This window comes from Crotalus tigris, unplaced genomic scaffold, assembly GCF_016545835.1.
Source record: "Crotalus tigris isolate CLP2741 ecotype Arizona unplaced genomic scaffold, ASM1654583v1 scf7180000018006.973166, whole genome shotgun sequence".
Lineage (NCBI taxonomy): Eukaryota > Metazoa > Chordata > Lepidosauria > Squamata > Viperidae > Crotalus > Crotalus tigris.
Window position 1 is genome coordinate 765,736 of NW_024096771.1, and position 20,406 is coordinate 786,141.

The 20,406-nt window shown below is 39.9% G+C and overlaps 1 protein-coding gene across 4 annotated transcripts in view; it reads right to left on the reverse strand.

Annotated features, from left to right (window-relative positions):
- The window catches only part of LOC120309387 (dedicator of cytokinesis protein 4-like), a 161,761-nt gene that overhangs the window by 137,411 nt on the left and 3,944 nt on the right, over positions 1 to 20,406 (reverse strand). For 3 of the 4 annotated variants that reach the window (XM_039346560.1, XM_039346558.1, XM_039346557.1), the window contains exons 2-3: positions 14,583 to 14,669; positions 12,978 to 13,082 (exon numbers count right to left, since the gene is read on the reverse strand). The exons of the other annotated variant lie outside the window; for it this stretch is intronic. In XM_039346560.1, the coding sequence (XP_039202494.1) occupies positions 12,978 to 13,082; positions 14,583 to 14,669 (192 nt within the window). The remainder of the gene's footprint in view (positions 1 to 12,977; positions 13,083 to 14,582; positions 14,670 to 20,406) is intronic. 4 annotated transcript variants of the gene reach the window in all.

Below are 20,406 nucleotides of genomic sequence, written 5' to 3' on the forward strand. Positions count from 1 at the left end.
AAAGATTCATTTAAAAAAACCTAGAGAGAGGGTTCATTGAGCCAGCCAAGCTTAAAGTGGCTGCCCCGGTCCTCTTTAGAGAGAAGAAGGATGACTCTATGCTTACGCGTGGATTATAGGGCCCTGAATACAATCAGTGAAAGCAACCTATACCCTCTGCCCCTCATGAAAGACATGCTGTCACACCTCTTTTTTATTGAAAATTTTTATTTTTTAACATACAAACATTATAAAAATACAATAAAATTTTAAAGTAAAATAAATTCATAAGCAACCATTGTCTATACTACCTTTACCCCCCCTTACCCTCCCTCCCACCCCCAACCCCCCTCCCTTCACTTCCCAGAGCAGAATACAGGGTTAATAATAACAAAATTTATAATAATAAAAAAAGAAAAAAAGAAAAGAAAAAAGAAGAAAAAATTGTCATAATTAACCTTTAACTCCATAACCTATAAAACAATTCTCTATAATATTTAATATTCATTCATAAAATAAATGAAACTTTTTAATTCCATACTTTTTCTGAATATAATCTATCCACCTTCTCCATACAATAATATATCTTTCTTGTATATGATCCTTTAAATAAGCAGAAATTTTTGCCATTTATGCGAAACTAGATACTTTAAATATCCATTCTTCTAAAGTAGGCAAAGAATCTTTCTTCCAGTATGAACCTACTAATAACCTTGCTGCTGTTAATAAATTCAACATCAAAGTAGTTTCTTTTTCATTTAAGTCAATGAAAATACCAAGTAAAAATAGTTGAGGAGTAAACTTTATCTTTCTTCTAAAAATCTTTTGAATGTTCCACCAAATCATAATCCAAAAAGCCTTTACTTTTTTACAATTCCACCAAATATGAAAGTATGTCGCATCATTATTGCCACATCTCCAACATTTGGGCTGTATATTGGAATACATACAAGATAATTTTTTAGGATCTAAATGCCATCTATAAAACATTTTATAAAAATTTTCTCTCAAATTTTGAGCTTGTGTAAATTTAACATTTCTTGTCCAAATTGTCTCCCATACATCCAATGAGATCGGTTCCTGTATATTCTGAGCCCATTTAATCATACAATCTTTGACCAATTCTGTTTCCGAGTCTAACTCTAATAAGACATTGTATATTCTTTTTATATGAGCCGGACTTTGATTTTTAATCTGAATAACCAATTGTCTATCTTCTAATGTTATTCCCTCTTTCTTATCTACAGTCCATCTGTCCACTATTTGTAAATATTGAAACCATGACTGTAGAATATTTTCCTGCCTTAATACATCTAGGGATTTCAAATGCCAATTCGAACCAGAACAAATTAACAATTCTTTATACGAAATTTTATCAAAATTTGTCCCCTTAGAAGTTCCCTCAATTGCATGTCTGGGAATCCCCCAGATAGGTATTTTATAATTTAATCTATAATAATACTTTTTCCAAACATGAAGTAAGGCATTCCTCAAAATATGTGATTTAAAAGTCCGATCGACTTTCTTATTAAAAATTAAGTATGCATGCCAACCATATATTAAATCCCAACCTTCCAGAAAAAGAATATCCATGTTTGTTAGGTTAAGCCAATCACTTAACCAAGTTAAGGCGGCTGCATCATAATATAATTTCAAATTAGGTGCCTTAAGTCCCCCTCTTTCTCGAGCATCCTGTAATATCTTAAATTTAACCCTTGGTTTCTTCCCGGCCCATATAAAATTATTGATACCCTTTTGCCATTCCTCCAAATTTGCCTCTTTTTTAAGAACAGGTATCATCTGAAACAAAAAAAGAAACTTTGGTAGAACATTCATTTTTATGGCTGAAATTCTCCCCAACAATGACAATTGCAATTTTTTCCAATCTCTTAAGTCCTTTTGAACTTTTGCCCATAATGGTTCATAATTGTTCTTACACAATTTTCCATTTGAAGCAGTTAGATATACTCCCAAATATTTAACCTTTTTTACCATCTGAAAACCTGTGGCTTTAATCAAACTTTCCCTGTCCTTAACTGACATATTCTTAGATAATATCTTGGTCTTATAGTTATTAACTTTAAAACCAGAAACTTTCCCATACTGTGTTATAAGTTCTAATAAACCATCAATCACTTGATTCGGTTGTTCCAAAATTAAAACCAAATCATCCGTGAATGCCCGCAATTTATACTCATTCTTCCTTATCTTTATGCCCTTGATTAACTTTGATTCTCGAATCTGAATCAATAAAATTTCCAATGTTAAAACAAATAACAATGGGGATAATGGATATCCTTGTCTTGTCCCTTTTTGAATATTAAAATTCTCAGTCAGTCCCCCATTTACAACAATTTGTGCAGATTGTTGCTGATATATAGCTTTAAGTGCATGTAAAAAATTATCCCCAAAATTCATTTTCTCTACCAATAAAAATAAGAATTGCCAGTCTAATTGATCAAAAGCTTTTTCAGCATCCAAAAAGATAAAAGCCACAGGAATCTGGTTTTTCTTATCCAAGTACTCAATTAAATTAATAATTTGTCTAACATTATGTTTCATATAACTTCCTGTTATAAATCCTGCTTGATCACTATGAATCAAATCTTTCATAACCTGCATTAGTCTATTTGCCAGAATTTTTGTAAAAATCTTATAATCCACATTTAATAATGAAATTGGCCTATAATTCTTAGGCTCTGTAAGATCCTGATCTTCCTTTGGAATCAGTGATATAAAAGCTCTTTTCCAAGAAGGAGGAACTTGCATACCCAACAAAATACTGTTAAAGGGTTCCTTTAATGGCCCTATCATTTCTTCAGATAAAATCTTATAATACCTCGAAGTCAATCCATCTGTTCCAGGAGACTTTCCAATCTTTAACTGCTTGATAGCTAAACCAATTTCCTCCACAGTAATTAAGCTATTCATCCCATTTTGTTGTTCCTCTGAGAGTTTAGGAAAATGTACTGATTGTAAATATTTATCTATGTCAAAACCCTTTATGTTATCACTTGAATATAATTTTGTATAAAAATCCAAAAAGCTTTTTCTAATGAAATCTTGCTGAAAAACCTCAGTACCTTTATACTTTACTTTCTCTATAATTCTAGCTTTCTGTTTCTTTCGTAACTGATAAGCCAACCACCTCCCAGGCTTATTCGCATTACAAAAAGTATTATGTCTCATATACAACAGATTGGTAGCCACCTGATCTGCCATCAACATGTTAAATTGTTCCTTAAGCATCTTTATGGATACCTTTAAATTATTGTCAGTTGGGTTAAGAACCAACTCTTTTTCTTTTAATTTAATCTCTTCTTCTATTTCTCTACGTCTTTGTAACCCTTTTCCCCTAAAAACCTTATTCAATTGAATCAAAATTCCCCTCATATATGCCTTACTGGCATCCCAAACCATAGACATCGATGTCCCCTTATTCATGTTTATAGAAAAAAAATCCTTTAAATGCTCTTTACACTTTTGTACAAACTCCTCCCGATTAAACAAGTTCTCATTCAGTCTCCAAGATCTTCTATTCCCATCTTCCGAGTATAACTCCATCCACACAGGACTATGATCTGACAATTTTTTAGGAAAAATTTTCACCTTCCTCACTCTAGAGAGGAAGTCACTAGTAATCAGAAAAAAATCAATACTTGAAAATGACTGATGTCTATCAGAATAAAAAGTAAAGTCTCTATCACTTATGTTCCTTTCTCGCCAAATATCAATAAGCTCCAATTCTTCTTTCAAATCAAAAAAAGTCGTAGGTAGTTTGGTTTGAATAAAAGTTTTAGAAGAACTCCTTTTGTCTATAGTTGAGTCTAACACCCCATTCCAGTCACCCATCAAAATTACCGATTTATAATCCAACTGAGATATCTTGCCATGCAGTAACTTATAAAATTGTTTCTGTTGTTGATTGGGAGCATATAGTCCAACAATAAGAACTTTTCGGCCTTGTAATAATAATTCCACAAAAAGATATCTTCCTTCAGAATCGGCCTCAATTAGTTTAGCTGAAAAAGTTTTCTTCACATAAATTACCACTCCCCCTTTTTTCCCTGGAGCTGGAGCAGTAAAATGTGAGCCCAGACGGGAATTCATCAAAAATTTAGAATCCTTTAAAGTTATATGAGTCTCTTGCAAACATATCAAATCATTATTATGTTGTTTCAAGTAGTGAAAAATCTTTCTTCGTTTCTGTGGCACATTTAAGCCATTAACATTCCAGGTCAGGAACCTGACCATCTCCACCAGCCTGGAGCCTCTGGAGCATGGCCTGCAGATCAGCTGTCGAAGATCTTTTTGGTCTTGCCCCTCCCACAGGCTCTGTAGCAACCATACTTTCAACTTTATCACCACTCTTCTGCAACTGCTCTTTTTCTTTACGTTTATGGGCGGCTCGTGTCATCCTTTGCTCTTTTATGTCAAAATTCTGTGCAGCTTGTTCCATAACCATCATTGATGAAGCTCCTGCCATAAGAGACTCTTCCGTTATCCTTATTTGTGGGGGTGATGACAATCTTGCTTTTAAAATAGACTGATAAAAATCTCTTGCCTTAGAGACAGTAGTTAATCTGTGACGTATCCCCTCATAATTTACTATTATTCCTCTTGGAATCTCCCATCTGAACTGAATTTGATGATGTTTTAGCTCATCAGACAAAAAAGTAAAATCTTTTCTGGCTCTAAACATTTTTGGAGGTATTTCATTTAAAATTATCACATCTTGATCAGCAATTTGAAACTTTTGTTTGTAAAAAGCATGTATAATTTCATTACGAATAGATCTTCTGGAAAAATAAATAACCACATCTCTTGGCAAATTTCTCTGTCTGGCAACCCGTGAGTTAACTCTAAAATTTTTTTCTATCTCATTCTCAATTATTTCAGGCCTCCAGCCAATATTAGGAGCAATATCTTTCACAATAAGCATCTTTAAGTCCTCCTGAGAATTCTCTCTCAGGACCCTGATACGCAATGCATATTCCATCTCTCTATATTGTGAAATGATTTGTTCATCCTGTGTAATTTCTATCTTGTTCTCTACCTCCTGCATCCTAGATTCCATTCTTACTGCATTTTCAGTAATCTCTTCCATCTTGTCATCAATCCTCTCTATATGCAGGGCAAGGCCCTGAAAAGCAAAAAGTATATGGTCCCTTACTTGCTTGTTCTTTTTCTCCAATAATTTTTCTGTATTAACCCTCTCTGCAATTATAAGATCTTTTACTTCCTCTTTAATATCAAAGGCATGCTGTTTTAAAGCTTCTTGTAAATCATTAAGAGAAATTGCAGGAGGAGGAGGAGAAGGTGGAGGTGATTTTGATTTCTGAGAAGCAGGCTGAGGCATTGGAGAAGAAATAGGAACTTTAGGGGCGGGAGGCATGCGTTTTGAAGCCATTTTCTTAAGTTCCAAGAAGAAAGATTCTTATTGAAAAAAAAAAGAAAAAAGGAAAAAAAAATCACAGTTCTTTTAAATATTCTTTAAAAAAAACAAAGAAGAAAAAAGAAGAAAGAGTAAAAGCCAAATTCTTACTTCTGTATTTAAAGAGTTAGTCTATATCCAGGTTTTACTTTGTAACGCAAATCAGGCAAAAAAGACGATCGCCATTTTACTTTTCACTTTCACTTTCTTCTAAAGGGAAAGTGAGCAAAAGAAGAAGAGGAAACTTGCTGAAGTTAAAGGCACCATCAAACTTGAGTACAGTCTCTCCTGGTCTGCTCCATCTGCTTTCAAATACTCACAAGCAACTAAAAAAAAGCAGATGTGGAAGGGGCAGCTTGCTTCATCCCAAAGCTTCGGGATGAAGGCTCCCTGGAACGCGGAGATTGCTCAGGCTCCGAGGGAGCTCTACCCTCCGATCCCCAAAATAACAGGGATCCAGAGGAGCTCTTACCTCTACCTGAGAGCTCTCCTCCTCCCTTTTTCCCAGGGAGGAGATTCAAGCCGCGGGACAGCTGATTGTCAAAGTCCCGTGGCTTTTACACGGACCAGGAATGGGCAGCTTTGTAAAACGCTGCCATCGTCGTCACTGGAACCACCGGAAGTCCTGTCACACCTCTTAAAAGGGAATTTTTTTTCTAAACTAGACCTAAGGGAAGCTTACTATCGCAGGAGAATTAAGGAAGGGGACGAATGGAAGACCACATTTAACTGCCCCATGGGGGGCGATCAATTCAAAGTCTTGCCATTTGGATTACAAAGGGGCCCTGCAGTCTTTATGCAATTAATCAATGACGTTCTAAGGGAGCACCTGTTTAAGCGGGGTCCTTGTTTACTTGGACAACATTTTTATCTTCACCGAAACAAAAGAGGAACATGTCAACCTTGTCAGAGCAGTTTTAAAGAAACTGCGAGCCGCCCACCTATATGCCAAACTCTCAAAATGCGAATTCCACCAGGAAAGAATAGACTACCTAGGTTATCGCATATCCCCCCAGGGCATTGAAATGGACCAAGAGAAGGTCAGAGAAGTATTAGATTGGGCACCACCCCGCACAAGAAAGCAACTACAAAGTTTCCTGGGCTTTGCAAACTTTTACTACCAATTCAACCCCTCATTTGCCCAGATAGCCTTGCCCCTCACTAACTTACTAAAAATGAAGGGAGCATCCTCAGTAAAACCTAGCCAGCCACTAACATGGACAATGGAGTGCCAAGCCGCGTTTGAGAGACTAAAGAGACTTTTTTCTGCCGAACCAGTACTAAGGCACCCAGACATGGACAAACCCTTCATAATACAGGCAGATGCAAGTGATGTGGCAGTGGGGGCTGTGCTATTACAAGAAAATGATGATGCAGTATTGCAACCCTGTGCATATACATCCAAGAAACTCACGGAAACAGAACAGCGCTGGCCCGTATGGGAGAAGGAGGCATACAGGATACGTTGGGCATTACTCACATGGCAACAGTTCCTGGAAGGCAACAAAATCCCCTTCCAGGTGTGGACTGATCACAAAAAATTGGAAGCCCTGAAAGCGCCCAGGAACCTCAATCCCAAACAAGCCCGCTGGTCCCAGCATTTTCACCAATTCCAATTTAAGCTCAAACATTTACCAGGAAGAAAGAACTTCCTGGCAGATGCACTATCTTGCATGCACCAATATAACAGCGCACGAGCCACAGACTCTAAACCAATGATGGCAGAGTCACAACTGGCAGCACCAGTAACCACAAGAACCCAAGCTAAATTAAAACCACAATTGGACAGCCAAACTGGAATTGAATTCCAGAAAAGTTTGGAAACAGATGAATGGTTCCAGAAAAACAAAAATGTGTGCGCAATGAGAGAGGGGTTGCCTTGGATAGGGGAAAAGTTATATATACCAACAACCCAAAGAGTCACATTCATGCAGCTTTGCCATGACACAAAATCAGCAGGGCATTTTGGATTTGTAAAAATTTTACACTTAATTAAATGGCAATTTTGGTGGCCATCCATAAAAAAGGACATAGAAAGTTACGTAGCCAGCTGCCCAAAATGTGCTATTGCAAATAGGTTGCAAGGGAAATCGCCAGGACTATTACAACCAGTGGCAAATCCCTCAGCCCCCTGGAGGGAAATAGCCATGGATTTTATAGTGGAATTACCAGAAAGCAATGGGAATACTGTTGTCTGGACGGTCACGGACTTGTTTTCCAAACAGGTGCACTTTATCCCTTGCCAAAAGATTCCCACCGCAAAATCCTTAGCAAAACTTTTTGTCCAGCACATTTACAGATTGCACGGGGCACTCCAACGCATCATCTCTGATAGGGGAGTGCAATTTACGTCTGCATTTTGGAAGGAATTTTTATCCCTTTTAGGAACCACTCAGGGACTGACATCTAGCCACCACCCACAAGGGAATGGGGGGGCTGAAAAAATGAACTCAGTACTTGAGCAGTATCTAAGATGTTTTCTTAATTTCCAACAGACCGGGTGGGCGGATTTACTCCCTTTGCAGAAGTTGTCTACAATAATGCAGTCCACTCCAGCACAGGTTACACTCCTTTTCAAATAGCCAATGGTTAAAGTTTCAACCCCATGCCAGAATTAACCCCAAACGAACCAACAATCCCATCACTGAAAGAATGGATGGAACAATTACAAGACACCTGGCCAATAGTTAGAAAAGCACTAGATGAAGCTAGGCAGGCATACAAAGCACAAGCCGATAAAAAAAAGGGCTGAGCCTACACCATTCATTATAGGAGAAATGGTGTACTTATCTACAAAATACCTAAAGTCCCTACAGTCCTGTAAAAAACTTGGACCAAAATATATAGGGCCTTTTCCAATTAAAAGAATCATAAACCCAGTAACAGTAGAATTAGAATTACCCAAAAATCTCAGGCAAATACACCCAATTTTTCATTGCAGCTTGCTGAAAAGAAAGCATCAGTCACCTTTATGGTCAAAAATCCCCACCACCACCACCACCTCCAATCATGGTGGAGGGCGAACAACATTTCGAAATAAAGGAAATCCTCGACTCTAGGAGATATCATGGAGCGACTCAGTACCTAGTTGCCTGGAAACACCTCCCTGCCTCACAAAACGAGTGGGTCCATAAACGTCATGTCAGAGCCCCGAAGCTATTAAAGAAGTTTCACACAGAGTATCCTAACAAGCCTGACTAACTTTTATAACTGATTTGTTTTCTTTCAGGTGGATCTGTCTTTTTTTAAAGGGGGCAGGATGTCAGAATCCAATTATATTTCATCTCTAGTTATCAACTATAGAAAATACCATTTCTGCCTTCTCTGGATTCTGTCATACAATGAAGGGAAGGGGGTGAACAAAGGGGCTTTATGGCCCTCACTTCCTTCGGTACACTTCAAAGAAACTGGATGTGTATATCACCAAAAGGACTAACCATAACAATGGGGCTATTACCTTCATGTAGTTCTCTCTGAAGTCTCCATCCAGCTGGCAGTAAGGAAAAGGGGGTGGGATTGTAATGCCTGAGACTGTCGCTGGAAGGGGGTGATTGGGTGGGGCTACTGGGGAACCCCTTAAAACCTTGAATGGGAGAGCTTGGACCCCAAGTCCTATCTAGAACGCCTGCAACCATTTTCTCTTAATAAAGGATGCCTGTTGGAAGAATTATTCCAAGAGTTCTGTCTTCTCAAGATGCAAACTGGGGTGAGTCCTTACATTGTGGGAGATCTGACTGTGTCTGTTACAGAGGCTTTTGTGAGAGTAGAGGATCATTGCTTTTGAAGAAAAATGGCTATATTTCTTTTCAATGCCTCCAATTCATGTTTTATGGCTGTAAGATGCTCAAATATTGAGAAAACAGTTTGTGCTGTGAGGAGGCATTGTTCTGCCATAAAGTCAGTTGGATTTTCCCATGGTAGCTCTTTATGTTCTGATCTTTCTTATTATTTTTCGGCTTCGTTTAACTCCCATGGAACAGGTACCCGGGTTGGTTACTTGTAGTGGTGACTGGCTATCATTTTGCTCTTCCCCAAGAAATGAGGAAAGCTCTAATAGTTTTTGTTTTGCCAGCTCTGTTTGGAAGTCCCATTCTAGTGCTTCAAATCTGTTAGATATGGGGGAGAATTTTTTTAAATTAAACTTCTTTTCATGAGAAGTGCTCCTCAATTCTTGGCTGTTTTGCAGAGTTTAAAGGAGGGAGATGTCCCGGTCTAATACCATGGCACTTCTTTCTTTTCCCCATAACTTTTCCCCATAACAGTTCAAGACAAAATCCGTTATCTATGTATTTGTCTTCACTATCGTCTCATCCAAACAAAGTTAGTTAAGTAAAAATAAGCTAATTATATAATAAAATAATAAAACTGAGCAGAGCTGCTGTAAATGTATGTTGATGGGCTGACAGTTCAGGCTCCTCCTCTTTCTGATAAGTGATATAAACAAACATGATTTTTGGATGTTGTACAATGAAAAGTCAATCTTTTGAAGTTCTTCATAACCAATATTTTCCAAATGCCTAATATAGGATGTTACAAAAAACACTGACCCACACACTGCCTCTAGAGGAGACCCTCCATTCGAGCCATGGAATTGGGTTTGAAACCAGCCATCCACTAAAAAGCCACCATGCAAATGGTGTGGAACAGATCTTCCCAGTGCTACATCACTCAGATGCCTGTGAAAGCTGCAGAGAAAGGAAGGAGTCCTGGAACATTGGTCCCCCTGTGAAGCCTCAGAAGACAACTAGGAAGACTATGGGGGGAGGGCAGAAATTCATTGTAAGGTTTTCTTTCTTGCCTCATTTGTATTGTAATAAGCCAGTTGAATGTATTTATGAAGGAATGGCATTTGGGAATAGTTGGCACAGCAAGTACTGAACACCTTGGATTTCTGTCTGGTGCGAGGCAAATTTGTCAAGGATATTTGTATTACATGTTTTGTAGAAGTAGCTGCATGCACATATGCACACATACCATTCAGAATCACACTAAGGCTATCCCCTTCACCTACCTCCATGTAAAGCTTCTTAGACTGGTTCTTGCTCTGTGGCATTAAAGCTTTGCATGCACAACTTCCAGAAAATTCCAAGGGGGAGGTAACCAGGCCCCTCAGGCTATTTGCAATTCATATGCTCTCACTGAGGAGGTAGCAGGAAAGAGATCTCCAAAACCCAAGCCCTGAATATGTTGCACTGGTGGACTCACTGTGTGCAATTTAAAAAAAATATTAATAGCCTGGCTTGCACACTGGCTAACCTCAATTGGACATCACAAACCTGGATGCACTGACCTAAGAGCTAAGGCAGGAAACAACACTTGAAAATGGGCAGTCAGTTGTTATGTACTGAGGCAAACCATGGCTGTGAAGAATTTTGGAGAAATGTGCAAACCTGACCGGAAGCTCAAAGTGGCATCAAACATTTAAAATAATTGGCACAGAATATTGGACACTATAAATTTCTTTTCAATCTAACAGAACTTTTGCCCTGACTTTTAGACCTTTATGGGTTGGAAGCTCCTCTTTTGGGAGTCATTGCAGGGATCTTTTCTGCTGCCTCTATTAGTGCCTTCCCTTTTTGCATTGAGTTTCAATGTTTATTTATCAAGTCTCCCTGACCAGATCAATTTTTAATCTTGTGCCAGTAAAAGTGTGTCACTCACACTCTTATGGCACAAAGGGGGGGTTATTGTGGGAAGAGTCCAGAGAAAGTAATATTTTGGGGAATATTAAAAAGGCAGACTATATTTCCCCAAAGGAATAATAGAGAAGATCTTTAAAAAGACAGAAACCAGCCCCAGCCCTTCTCCCCCAAGCAGAAACTAGGCAGAGGCCAGCTTTTAGAAATGCAGGTGTAATAATCCATTCAGGAAGGTTGGAGCCAGGAAGCTATTAGGAAGACAAAGACACCTAAAATTTACATACACCCACCCAAATTCTAAGGACAAGAGACATAATAAGCCACCAAAAGGACACACTCAGACTCAGGTCAAAGTACGTGACACAGGAAATACAAAACCTCAAATAGGAAAAGGGAAAAACTTCAAGAGCCCCAGAAGGTATAAAAGCCCAGTGCTCCCTGCATGTGGTCAGTTTTTGCAGAGCTATCATTCTGTCTGGCTCTCCTCTTCAATAAACTACAACCTTCTTTCTGATTATTCTGATTATTCCCAGCTTGGACTGGACCCTAATGAAGATTTTTCCTTCAACAGTATGATGAAGTAAGGCCAGATTTTTTTTCATATACTTCATACATTTCAATCAAAACAGCATATTGCGAAAGAGTGAATGAAGAAACAGGTATGAAAATCCAGCTGTCTTCTATTAAGCCAGAGATTTGCAAAAATGTAAAACTTTTTTTTATTTTGAAAAATATAGTTATTTTTCATTTAAAATATGTTATTTATATTAACATGTAATGGGTTTATTGTTATGTTAAAATGAATACTTTTTAAAAAATTACTCAATTTTAATTTCTAATTTGGTATTTATCAATAGACATAGTCCACAGAAACAAAATCTTTTTGATGTTCCCAATAATTTTTAAGAATGTAAAGGAGTCCTGAAGCCAAAAGATTTGAGGCCTAGGCTGCCTTTTTATTCCTGTAGTTCCTATAGTTGGGTTTGCTTGCTGAGGCCTAGTATGAAGTGTACAGTGGAAATTTTTCCTACTGGGAATAACTACCTCCCCTTCACCAGAAAGATTCCTGGCTGTTCTTTACTGCCCAACCTCTTTGAATCACAGAACTGTGGAATTAGACCACAAGGATTATCTAATCCTATTCTCATCAGTTCACAGGGAAATCAATTAAACTGATTATGTGCCATCAAATTATTTTCAGTTCTTAGGGAGCACATAGATAGCTTTTCTCCAAGATGATCTGTCCCTAACTTGTTTTTTCAAGTCTCCTAACAATTGCATATATAGCTACTGTAAGAGAATCCATCCATCTTGCTACAGGTCATCCTATTCTCTTTTCTCTTTTCTTCCTTCTTTCTCAGAGAGGTGAGAATTTGAGCCTGGCCATTTGTGCCTTATGTGGGAACTCTGGGTTGATTTGTTTGACGATCCATTGGCTTGTTTTCTGACTGTCCAAGTATTCGCAGGAGTCTTCTCCAACACCAATGAACTCAAGGTGTCAATACAATGTACAGGAAAACCAATAAAACTACCTTCTTTTCTGGAACTGGAGAACAACAACCTACCTAGGCAGACTTTTATATGATTTTACAGACGTTACCAGCAGCATATTTTTCAGCATGCTGCAACTTTTTTCCAATTTGGGGGGGCTAGTCTCTGTGACAATGGAAAATAGTTCCTAGCCATCTTTTTGTTATTCATGAAAAGCCTGCATGAAACAGGATTAATCTTGATAAGGAACAACATAAAGCAGAACAGTATAAGCAACAGAATACTAGAAGACAGATGAAAATTTCAAAGTATATTTAAATACTACACACAATTTTATTAAAGTGTACCTAGTTTTTAATCTGTAAACGTTCTAATAGTATTGGCCTAACATTGTCGTGTGTATTAATTTTTGTATTAAAAAAATCTATACTCACGCGTAAGAAAAATGGAAACTTCTTCCCATAAAATCCAACTCTGAAAAACTCAGGCTCCAAACGTTGCTGATCCATAATTTTATCATATAAAGAAGCTTCCATCAACTATGTGGATTTAGATAAATAAACAAATGAAAAAGAAGGACAGTTTGTGTATTTTTTGTGTACTAATCAAAAGAGCAAAACAAAAAATATCATTCAACTTGATTTCCTACAGATATCAAAAAATGATTTCAGTCCAATGGTACTAAAAATGGTACTAGAGAGAGTTTTAGATTTATTAAAAGAAACAGCATTTGTTTGGCTCCTCCTTCACTTTTTTCTCTTTTGATTTGTACTATGGTGTTGTGCGGATTCAAAGGTTCAGCTGAAGTACTCCTTCAAAGCTATTTCACAAAGTGCTATGGCATAACAGCAAAGTGTTACTTCGTGATGCAAAGTGTTACATCATGTTAATTTAACTTTATTTTGCTTTGCACAGCTACAGGAAATATTAAGGAAGTGCTGACCTACTCCAGACTGTTTGCCAAAAGGTTTAGTGAACTGCCTAGAAGCATTGAATGTTGCACCCTCTGCTATGCTTGCCAAAGGAGGACGAAAAATGGTGCCATCTTTGACAAGTGTTACAGAGGCCATCTAGTCACTTCCTCCAGATTGCTTATGCAGAAACGTTCAGCAAGTACTGCAGAAGATGTGCCATTCACCTTCTCCAAACCATTAACTGAAATATTTTGTTGAAATATTATAGAAGACATAGCACACAGCTCCTCCAACATAGTTTGCATCAATCTTTAGGAAGCTGTATCAGAAAACACATTAGTCTACCTTCTTTGGTTTGTGTTTGGGTGCAATGCCTGAAAAAAAAACCTCTCTTCTATTTTTGGCAAATGACATAGAATGTGGTGAGCAACTTTTTAATCAAAATAACTCAGATTGATTTTGTGACTGTGGTCTAGACCTCAGATTTCCTAGCTCTAAAGTCACTGGTTATCAGATCACTTGTGTATAAAGACAGGAGCCCAGTAAGGTGCTGCTCAGTTGCCTGTAGATTGTATAGCAAACCACCTTGCCTCTGAAGATGCCAGCCATATTTGTTGATGAAACATCAGAATTTCTGTTAACGAGACAACAGTTGCTAAATCCTTAAGCCCAACACTGCCCAACAGATATCAGCCATAAAAGCCTACACCCATATAATCCTAGATTCACTTGCACAAACCTAGTTTGTTTATTCATTACATTTTTAAAACCACCCAATAGCTGAAACTCATAAAATAAATACTCATAGATACTATATCTTAAAACAAAAGTCACTATTACATTCTTAGTTTCAATCACAGAAGATGAATAAATTTTATATCTCTGTTTGATTATCAATATCTTATTCAGCTGGAACCGACAAACCAAAATTAATAAGATAGACACATTGGGCATCACACAATATTTTTGCCTTTTTTAGGTTGTTATTGTTCTTTTTATCTACTTTTGCTTTAAGGGATTATCTTAAATTCAGGGCTGTCCTCACTGTGGGTAAAAATGTAGTCTAATTGTGAAAGACTGTACTGTGTGAATAATATTTATATTTAAGAAATCCAATTTCATTACCCGCATCTTGCTGAGATTTCTGTAGTCATAATAGTTTTCATATTGCTCAGCAATCTTCCTGCATAAAATAATACCATTTTCCCAGCACTGTAGACAAATAAGAAAGAGAAATTTTCACCAAAGAGAAAAATCTGAAGGTTTTTATCTGTTCCAAACAAATTTTCAGTTGTCTCCTGTTAGCAGTTCAGTATCTACCTTAACAATCACTAATATTATCCCAAAGGAAGACGACAGCTGCTTATGAAAATTGATGATACATTAAATATGATTAAATTTCACTCACAGATGCTTAGAACAACAGACTTGCCGTGTACCTAGACTGTCTCATCCCATGTACTACTGAATACCATTGGCAGAACTGTGTACATAGCCTTATTCAACTATCTGGTATATGTAGCATACAGGAGAGTCAGAAGATACCACTAATGCTGGTTTAAATCACTTTGCTCCCTATTAGGGCCAAAATTTTAATACACTTTGATTAGTATTTGCAACATGCTGTGTCAACTGCTCTGTCTACATTAGGTTTATTAAAATATACATGTTTAAGCAGGGGAGTATAGGCTATGTCCATATGATTAATATTTCTCACAAGACCCAATTCACTGCAAGGACAGAGTAATTCAATTCTCCTCTACATATAGGTTTTTTTAAAAAGATATTCATCTTAAAACATCCCAAACAGAGTTTAATGTAAAAAAATAATATTTTTCTAAAGAGCATACTACCATTATAGAGGAATCACTTTTACAGTACAAAGAATCTCAAGATCCATCCCACTCTCTATGCATCAGTGCGACTGTTAGGGAAGCATTACATAAAACTGCACAATGATCCAAGAACTGGGAACAGCTGACACAGAAGACTGAGTGTTAGCAGGAAATGGGCAGGGAGCAGGGCAAATGACATTGCATGCGTCATGACATTGTACAAATATATAATAATAAAGTTGGAAGGGACCCTAGATGACCTCCAAGGTCTCTTCCAACTTTATTATTACTATTATTATAATATTTGAGTCATGTGATGCAAGTCTATAACTCACTTATTTGCAAAATGATGGTGTCATGTTGATGTCATTGTGGCTTCTACCAGATCCCTATGCATGGAAAACCATATATGAAACTGGTATTCATTTATCAAGATATTTGTAATAAAGCCTCTACTTATCTACCTATCACTTCCATGGAAAGAGGGAGGAAGGAAAACAAAATCAAAGATATGGTCCCACAATCTCTTTCTTATCCTTCACACTGAAAGAGGCCAGAGCCTGGCAATTAACTGTGTAAATTTTATAAAACAAAACTAGATCCCAAGAAAAGGCTTTTAGTTACAAAAGGTATAGGAATAACCACAGGGCTTTTCAAAAAATCTTACTATGAATTGCTTCTATAAGACTGTTCAGTTTCCAAAGTAATTCCAAATTAAATTGCACATACTGGCATCAGTTATGTACAAGCCCAAACCCTTGTAGAAATAATGTGTGACTCTTCAATCCCCATTCATCAAGAGCTTAGAATACAGCAGAAATTAAAAAACCAATAAAATATATTAAATCCATAATCAAAACCTTATATTTTAGCATTATAATTGGAGCTCACAAGCTTTTTAGCTAAGATAGTCAAACTTAAAATATACTTGGTTTTTATTGATGTAGACCAGGGGTGTCAAACTTGCAATGTCACGTGGTGTGTTGCGATGTATTGTGACTTTTTTGCCATTACCAGCAATGGGGTGAGCGTGGTTTTGCCATGACGCATCCGGCCCACGGGTCGACAGTTTGACACCCCTCATGTAGACCCTGCCATTTTAAGAATATCATAGAATTTAAAAATATATAATTCAGCTCATAAATCAGTACAACAGGGCACAGTAGCTACAAATACAGGTAGTCCTTTAGTTACAAGTGTAATGGAGCCTGCCCATTCCACTCATAACTCAAAAACTCGTAGGAATGAATCTCGTACTGTTATGTCCCGAGCCTTGCAAACGGCTCGGGCGTTTGCAGGCAGTCCCAGGCAGGTGCAAAGCTGCCCGGGACCAGACAGGCTGTCGCCAGCGCCGTGCGCATGCGCGGGTGCTGGCGCGGGAAAAGTATCACATTTACCCGGGAAGCGTCTATATAAGAAGCTGGGAGGTTTTGGGAGCTGCTGAAGCCATCTACTTGTAAGCTGAACGCTGAATAAAGGAAACTGAGAACTTCAACTGCTTCTCGTGTCTACTTCCTGCCAAGGACTCAACCCTGGCGACGAAGGTGGGATGCCTTACACCGCCTGGAAAGGAAGAAGTGTAAGCTTACCCAAGTGAGTCCTGAGCGGCGGAACGGCGTCGACTCGGCAGCTACCCGCCAATCCAGTGCGCATTCGGGGGTAGGCTGGCTGATAGACCCGTCTTCTGAAGATGGTGAAAATCGGAAGGCTTTCGGAATTCGACGTCTTACATCCAGAGCGGTGGGAGTCATACGTAGCCAGGGTGGAGAACTACTTCAAGGCAAACCAAGTGAGGGAAGAGAGCTTGAAGGCTGCCACCCTGCTTTGTGTTTGCGGTCAAGACGCCTTCGACATCGCAGAAAACCTTGCAGCACCTGTTCCAGTAGAGTCTGTCAGCTACGCAGATCTGAAGAAGCTACTGAAGGAGCACTTCCACCCCAAGATGTCCGTCATCGCATGGCGCCACACCTTCGAGCAGAGGGATCAACGGCCCGGTGAGTCGGCCAAAGAATTCATCGCCGCATTACGGAAGGCCGCCAAGCACTGCGAGTTCAAAGACCTCGAAGAACGACTGAGGGACCGATTCGTGTGCGGGTTAAGGCATCGAGATCTACAACAAAGACTTTTCGCTAAAGAAGAATTGTCCTACCAAGATGCCTTAAGGGAAGTCACCGCAGAAGAAGCAGCAGGCGGCGCTGTCAAGAACATGCGGCCGATCAGAAACAGTCCAGAGGTTGCATCCGTGCACCAGGAAGACGTCCAAAGAAACTCCGAGGAGGATCCGGACGAGGAAGTCGACCGTCTCCACCCCACGAAGGAAGAAAAACAGAAGGGAAGCTCTTCAGCTCCGCTCAAGTGCATCGGCTGTGGAGGTCGCCACAGGAGAACCGACTGCAAGTTCCGCTCCGCTACCTGCCGGGCATGCGGCAAACAAGGACACATTGCAGCTGTGTGTCTGGGCCGACGAAAGGTACAACCTCTGGAAGAACTGCGCCTGAAAGGTACCAGATTCCCCAGCCAGAATAGGGTAGGTTTTTGCGCTTCGCGAAGAAGCATCTTAGGACAGGCACACACAAGCCCATTAAGAAAAAGCTGTCACTCAAGGTGAAGCTACAAGGGGTTCCATTATCTATGGAACTAGACACAGGGTCTGCCCTTTCAATTATCTCCTTGCATACATTTAGGAAGATTTGTTCCGGTAGTGGAACTCAGGCCAAGTTAAGGCCTTCTGACATTGTGTTAACAGATTTTCAAAATTCAAGAGTGTGTGTTAAGGGGGAGGCCACCCTTAACGTGCAATACAAGAGTTTTGAAGGTCCACTAGACTTATTAGTAGTAGGGGGTGAACGAACGAGTCTCATAGGACTCGATTGGTTTGAGGCCCTGGGGATACACGTCACAGGACTCAACAGTTTACAAACACTCGACCTACAGGAAGTCTGCAAAGAATTTGCAGATGTTTTCAGCCCCCAGCTGGGCACATTCAAAGGACCCCCTGTGTCCTTAAAGCTAGACCCCACTGTCACTCCCATTAGAATTAAAGCAAGAAGGGTCCCTTTTGCTTTAAAGAGTAAAATTGACACTGAGTTAGACAAACTGATTCAACAGGGAATCCTAGAACCTGTTGATTCCAGTCCTTGGGAGACCCCCATTGTCACGCCTCTAAAGGCAAATGGGGACATTCGCATTTGTGCTGACTACAAATGCACTCTGAATAAGGCATTGCAGCAACATGCCTATCCTGTTCCTGTGGTCAGTCATATTCTGGCCTCCCTCAAGGGGGGGCGCGTTTTTGCAAAGCTTGACCTAGCTCAAGCGTATCAACAGCTGCCTGTTGATGATGATGCTGCTATAGCTCAGACTATTGTGACCCACAGGGGAGCCTTTAAGGTAAAAAGGCTGCAGTTTGGAGTGAATGTCGCTCCTGGGATTTTCCAAAGCGTAATGGAAAACACACTACGGGGTATACCAGGGGTTTGCCCCTACTTTGATGATGTCTTAATTGCAGGAGACTCCACACACATTCTAGCTGAAAGGCTAAGGGCTGTTCTGTTAAGATTCAGGAAGTCAGGCCTCAAGCTCAAAAAAGACAAATGCAAGATTGGGGTGCCTTCTACTGAATTTCTGGGGTTCAAAATTGATGCTGCTGGGATTCACCCTGCTGAATCCAAACTAACAGCTATTTTAGAAGCACCTAGGCCAAAGTCCAAGGCCGAACTTCAGGCCTTCCTGGGCCTCCTGAATTTCTACAATTCTTTTCTTCCACATAAAGCTAGTGTAGCTGAGCCTCTTCACAGGCTACTAGACAAACAAGCAGTGTGGCAGTGGTCACATACACATGAGGCTTGCTTTAACAAAGTCAAGGCCTTGCTCACTTCTAACAGTGTACTTGCACATTTCAACGAATCTCTTCCTGTGTGCATCGCATGTGATGCGTCCCCTTACGGGGTAGGAGCTGTCCTGAGCCACCTCAGGTCTGATGGAACTCAGGTTCCTGTTGCATATTACTCCAGAACATTGTCTTCTGCTGAGCGCAACTACGCTCAGATAGACAGGGAGGCTCTGGCTGTTGTTGCTGGAATTAAAAAATTCCACGATTTTCTATATGGCAGGCATTTCACGGTCTTTACTGACCATAAGCCTCTGCTGGGACTGTTTACCACAGTAAGCAGACTCCCCAAATCATTTCCCCTAGAATGCTTAGGTGGTCTATTTTTCTGTCTGCATATGATTTTTCTTTACTCCACAAGCCTGGGAAAGAAATGGGCCATGCTGATGGCCTCAGTAGATTGCCTCTGCCAGTAGTAGAAGCTGACCCTGCGCCAGCTGTCAACATTCTATCAATCCAAGCCTTGCCCGAGCTCCCTCTTTGTGCCAGGGATGTTGCCGCTGAAACAGGTACAGATCACACACTTTCACGTGTCCGTTCCTGGGTTTTGTCCGGTTGGCCTGAGCACTGCCCTAGTCCTGAGTTTCAGAGTTTCTGGTCCAAAAGAAACGAGTTGTCCCTTTCTCAGGGTTGTCTGCTTTGGGGAAACAGAGTTGTCATTCCCACCTCAATGAGGACTAGGGTCTTAGAATCCCTCCACGAGGGTCATCCTGGCATTGTTCGTATGAAGGCTCTTGCACGCAGCCACTTGTGGTGGCCTGTTTTAGATAAGGATATTGAGGCTAAGGTGCATGCTTGCCACCTGTGCCAACGATCTCGCCCAGAGATGCTCCAAGCTCCCGTGCATAAATGGGAGGAAACGCAGTCCCCATGGTCTAGGGTGCACATTGACTACGCTGGGCCCTTTCAGGGCCAGTTCTTCTTGGTCCTTGTTGACAGCCATTCAAAATGGCTTGAGGTTGTACCTGTCTCTTCCACCACCACTGCAAAGACTATTCAGGTACTGAGGGGGATTTTTGCTCCACACGGGCTTCCAGATGTCATTGTGTCTGACAACGGCCCTCAATTCACTTCCTCCGAATTCCAAGCTTTCTTACAGGCTAACATGATTCGTCATGCCACGTCTGCACCCTTCCACCCGTCCACCAACGGTATGGCTGAACGTATGGTGCGCATCACAAAGGACGCCTTGAAAAGACTCACCTACGGGGACTGGCATCACAGG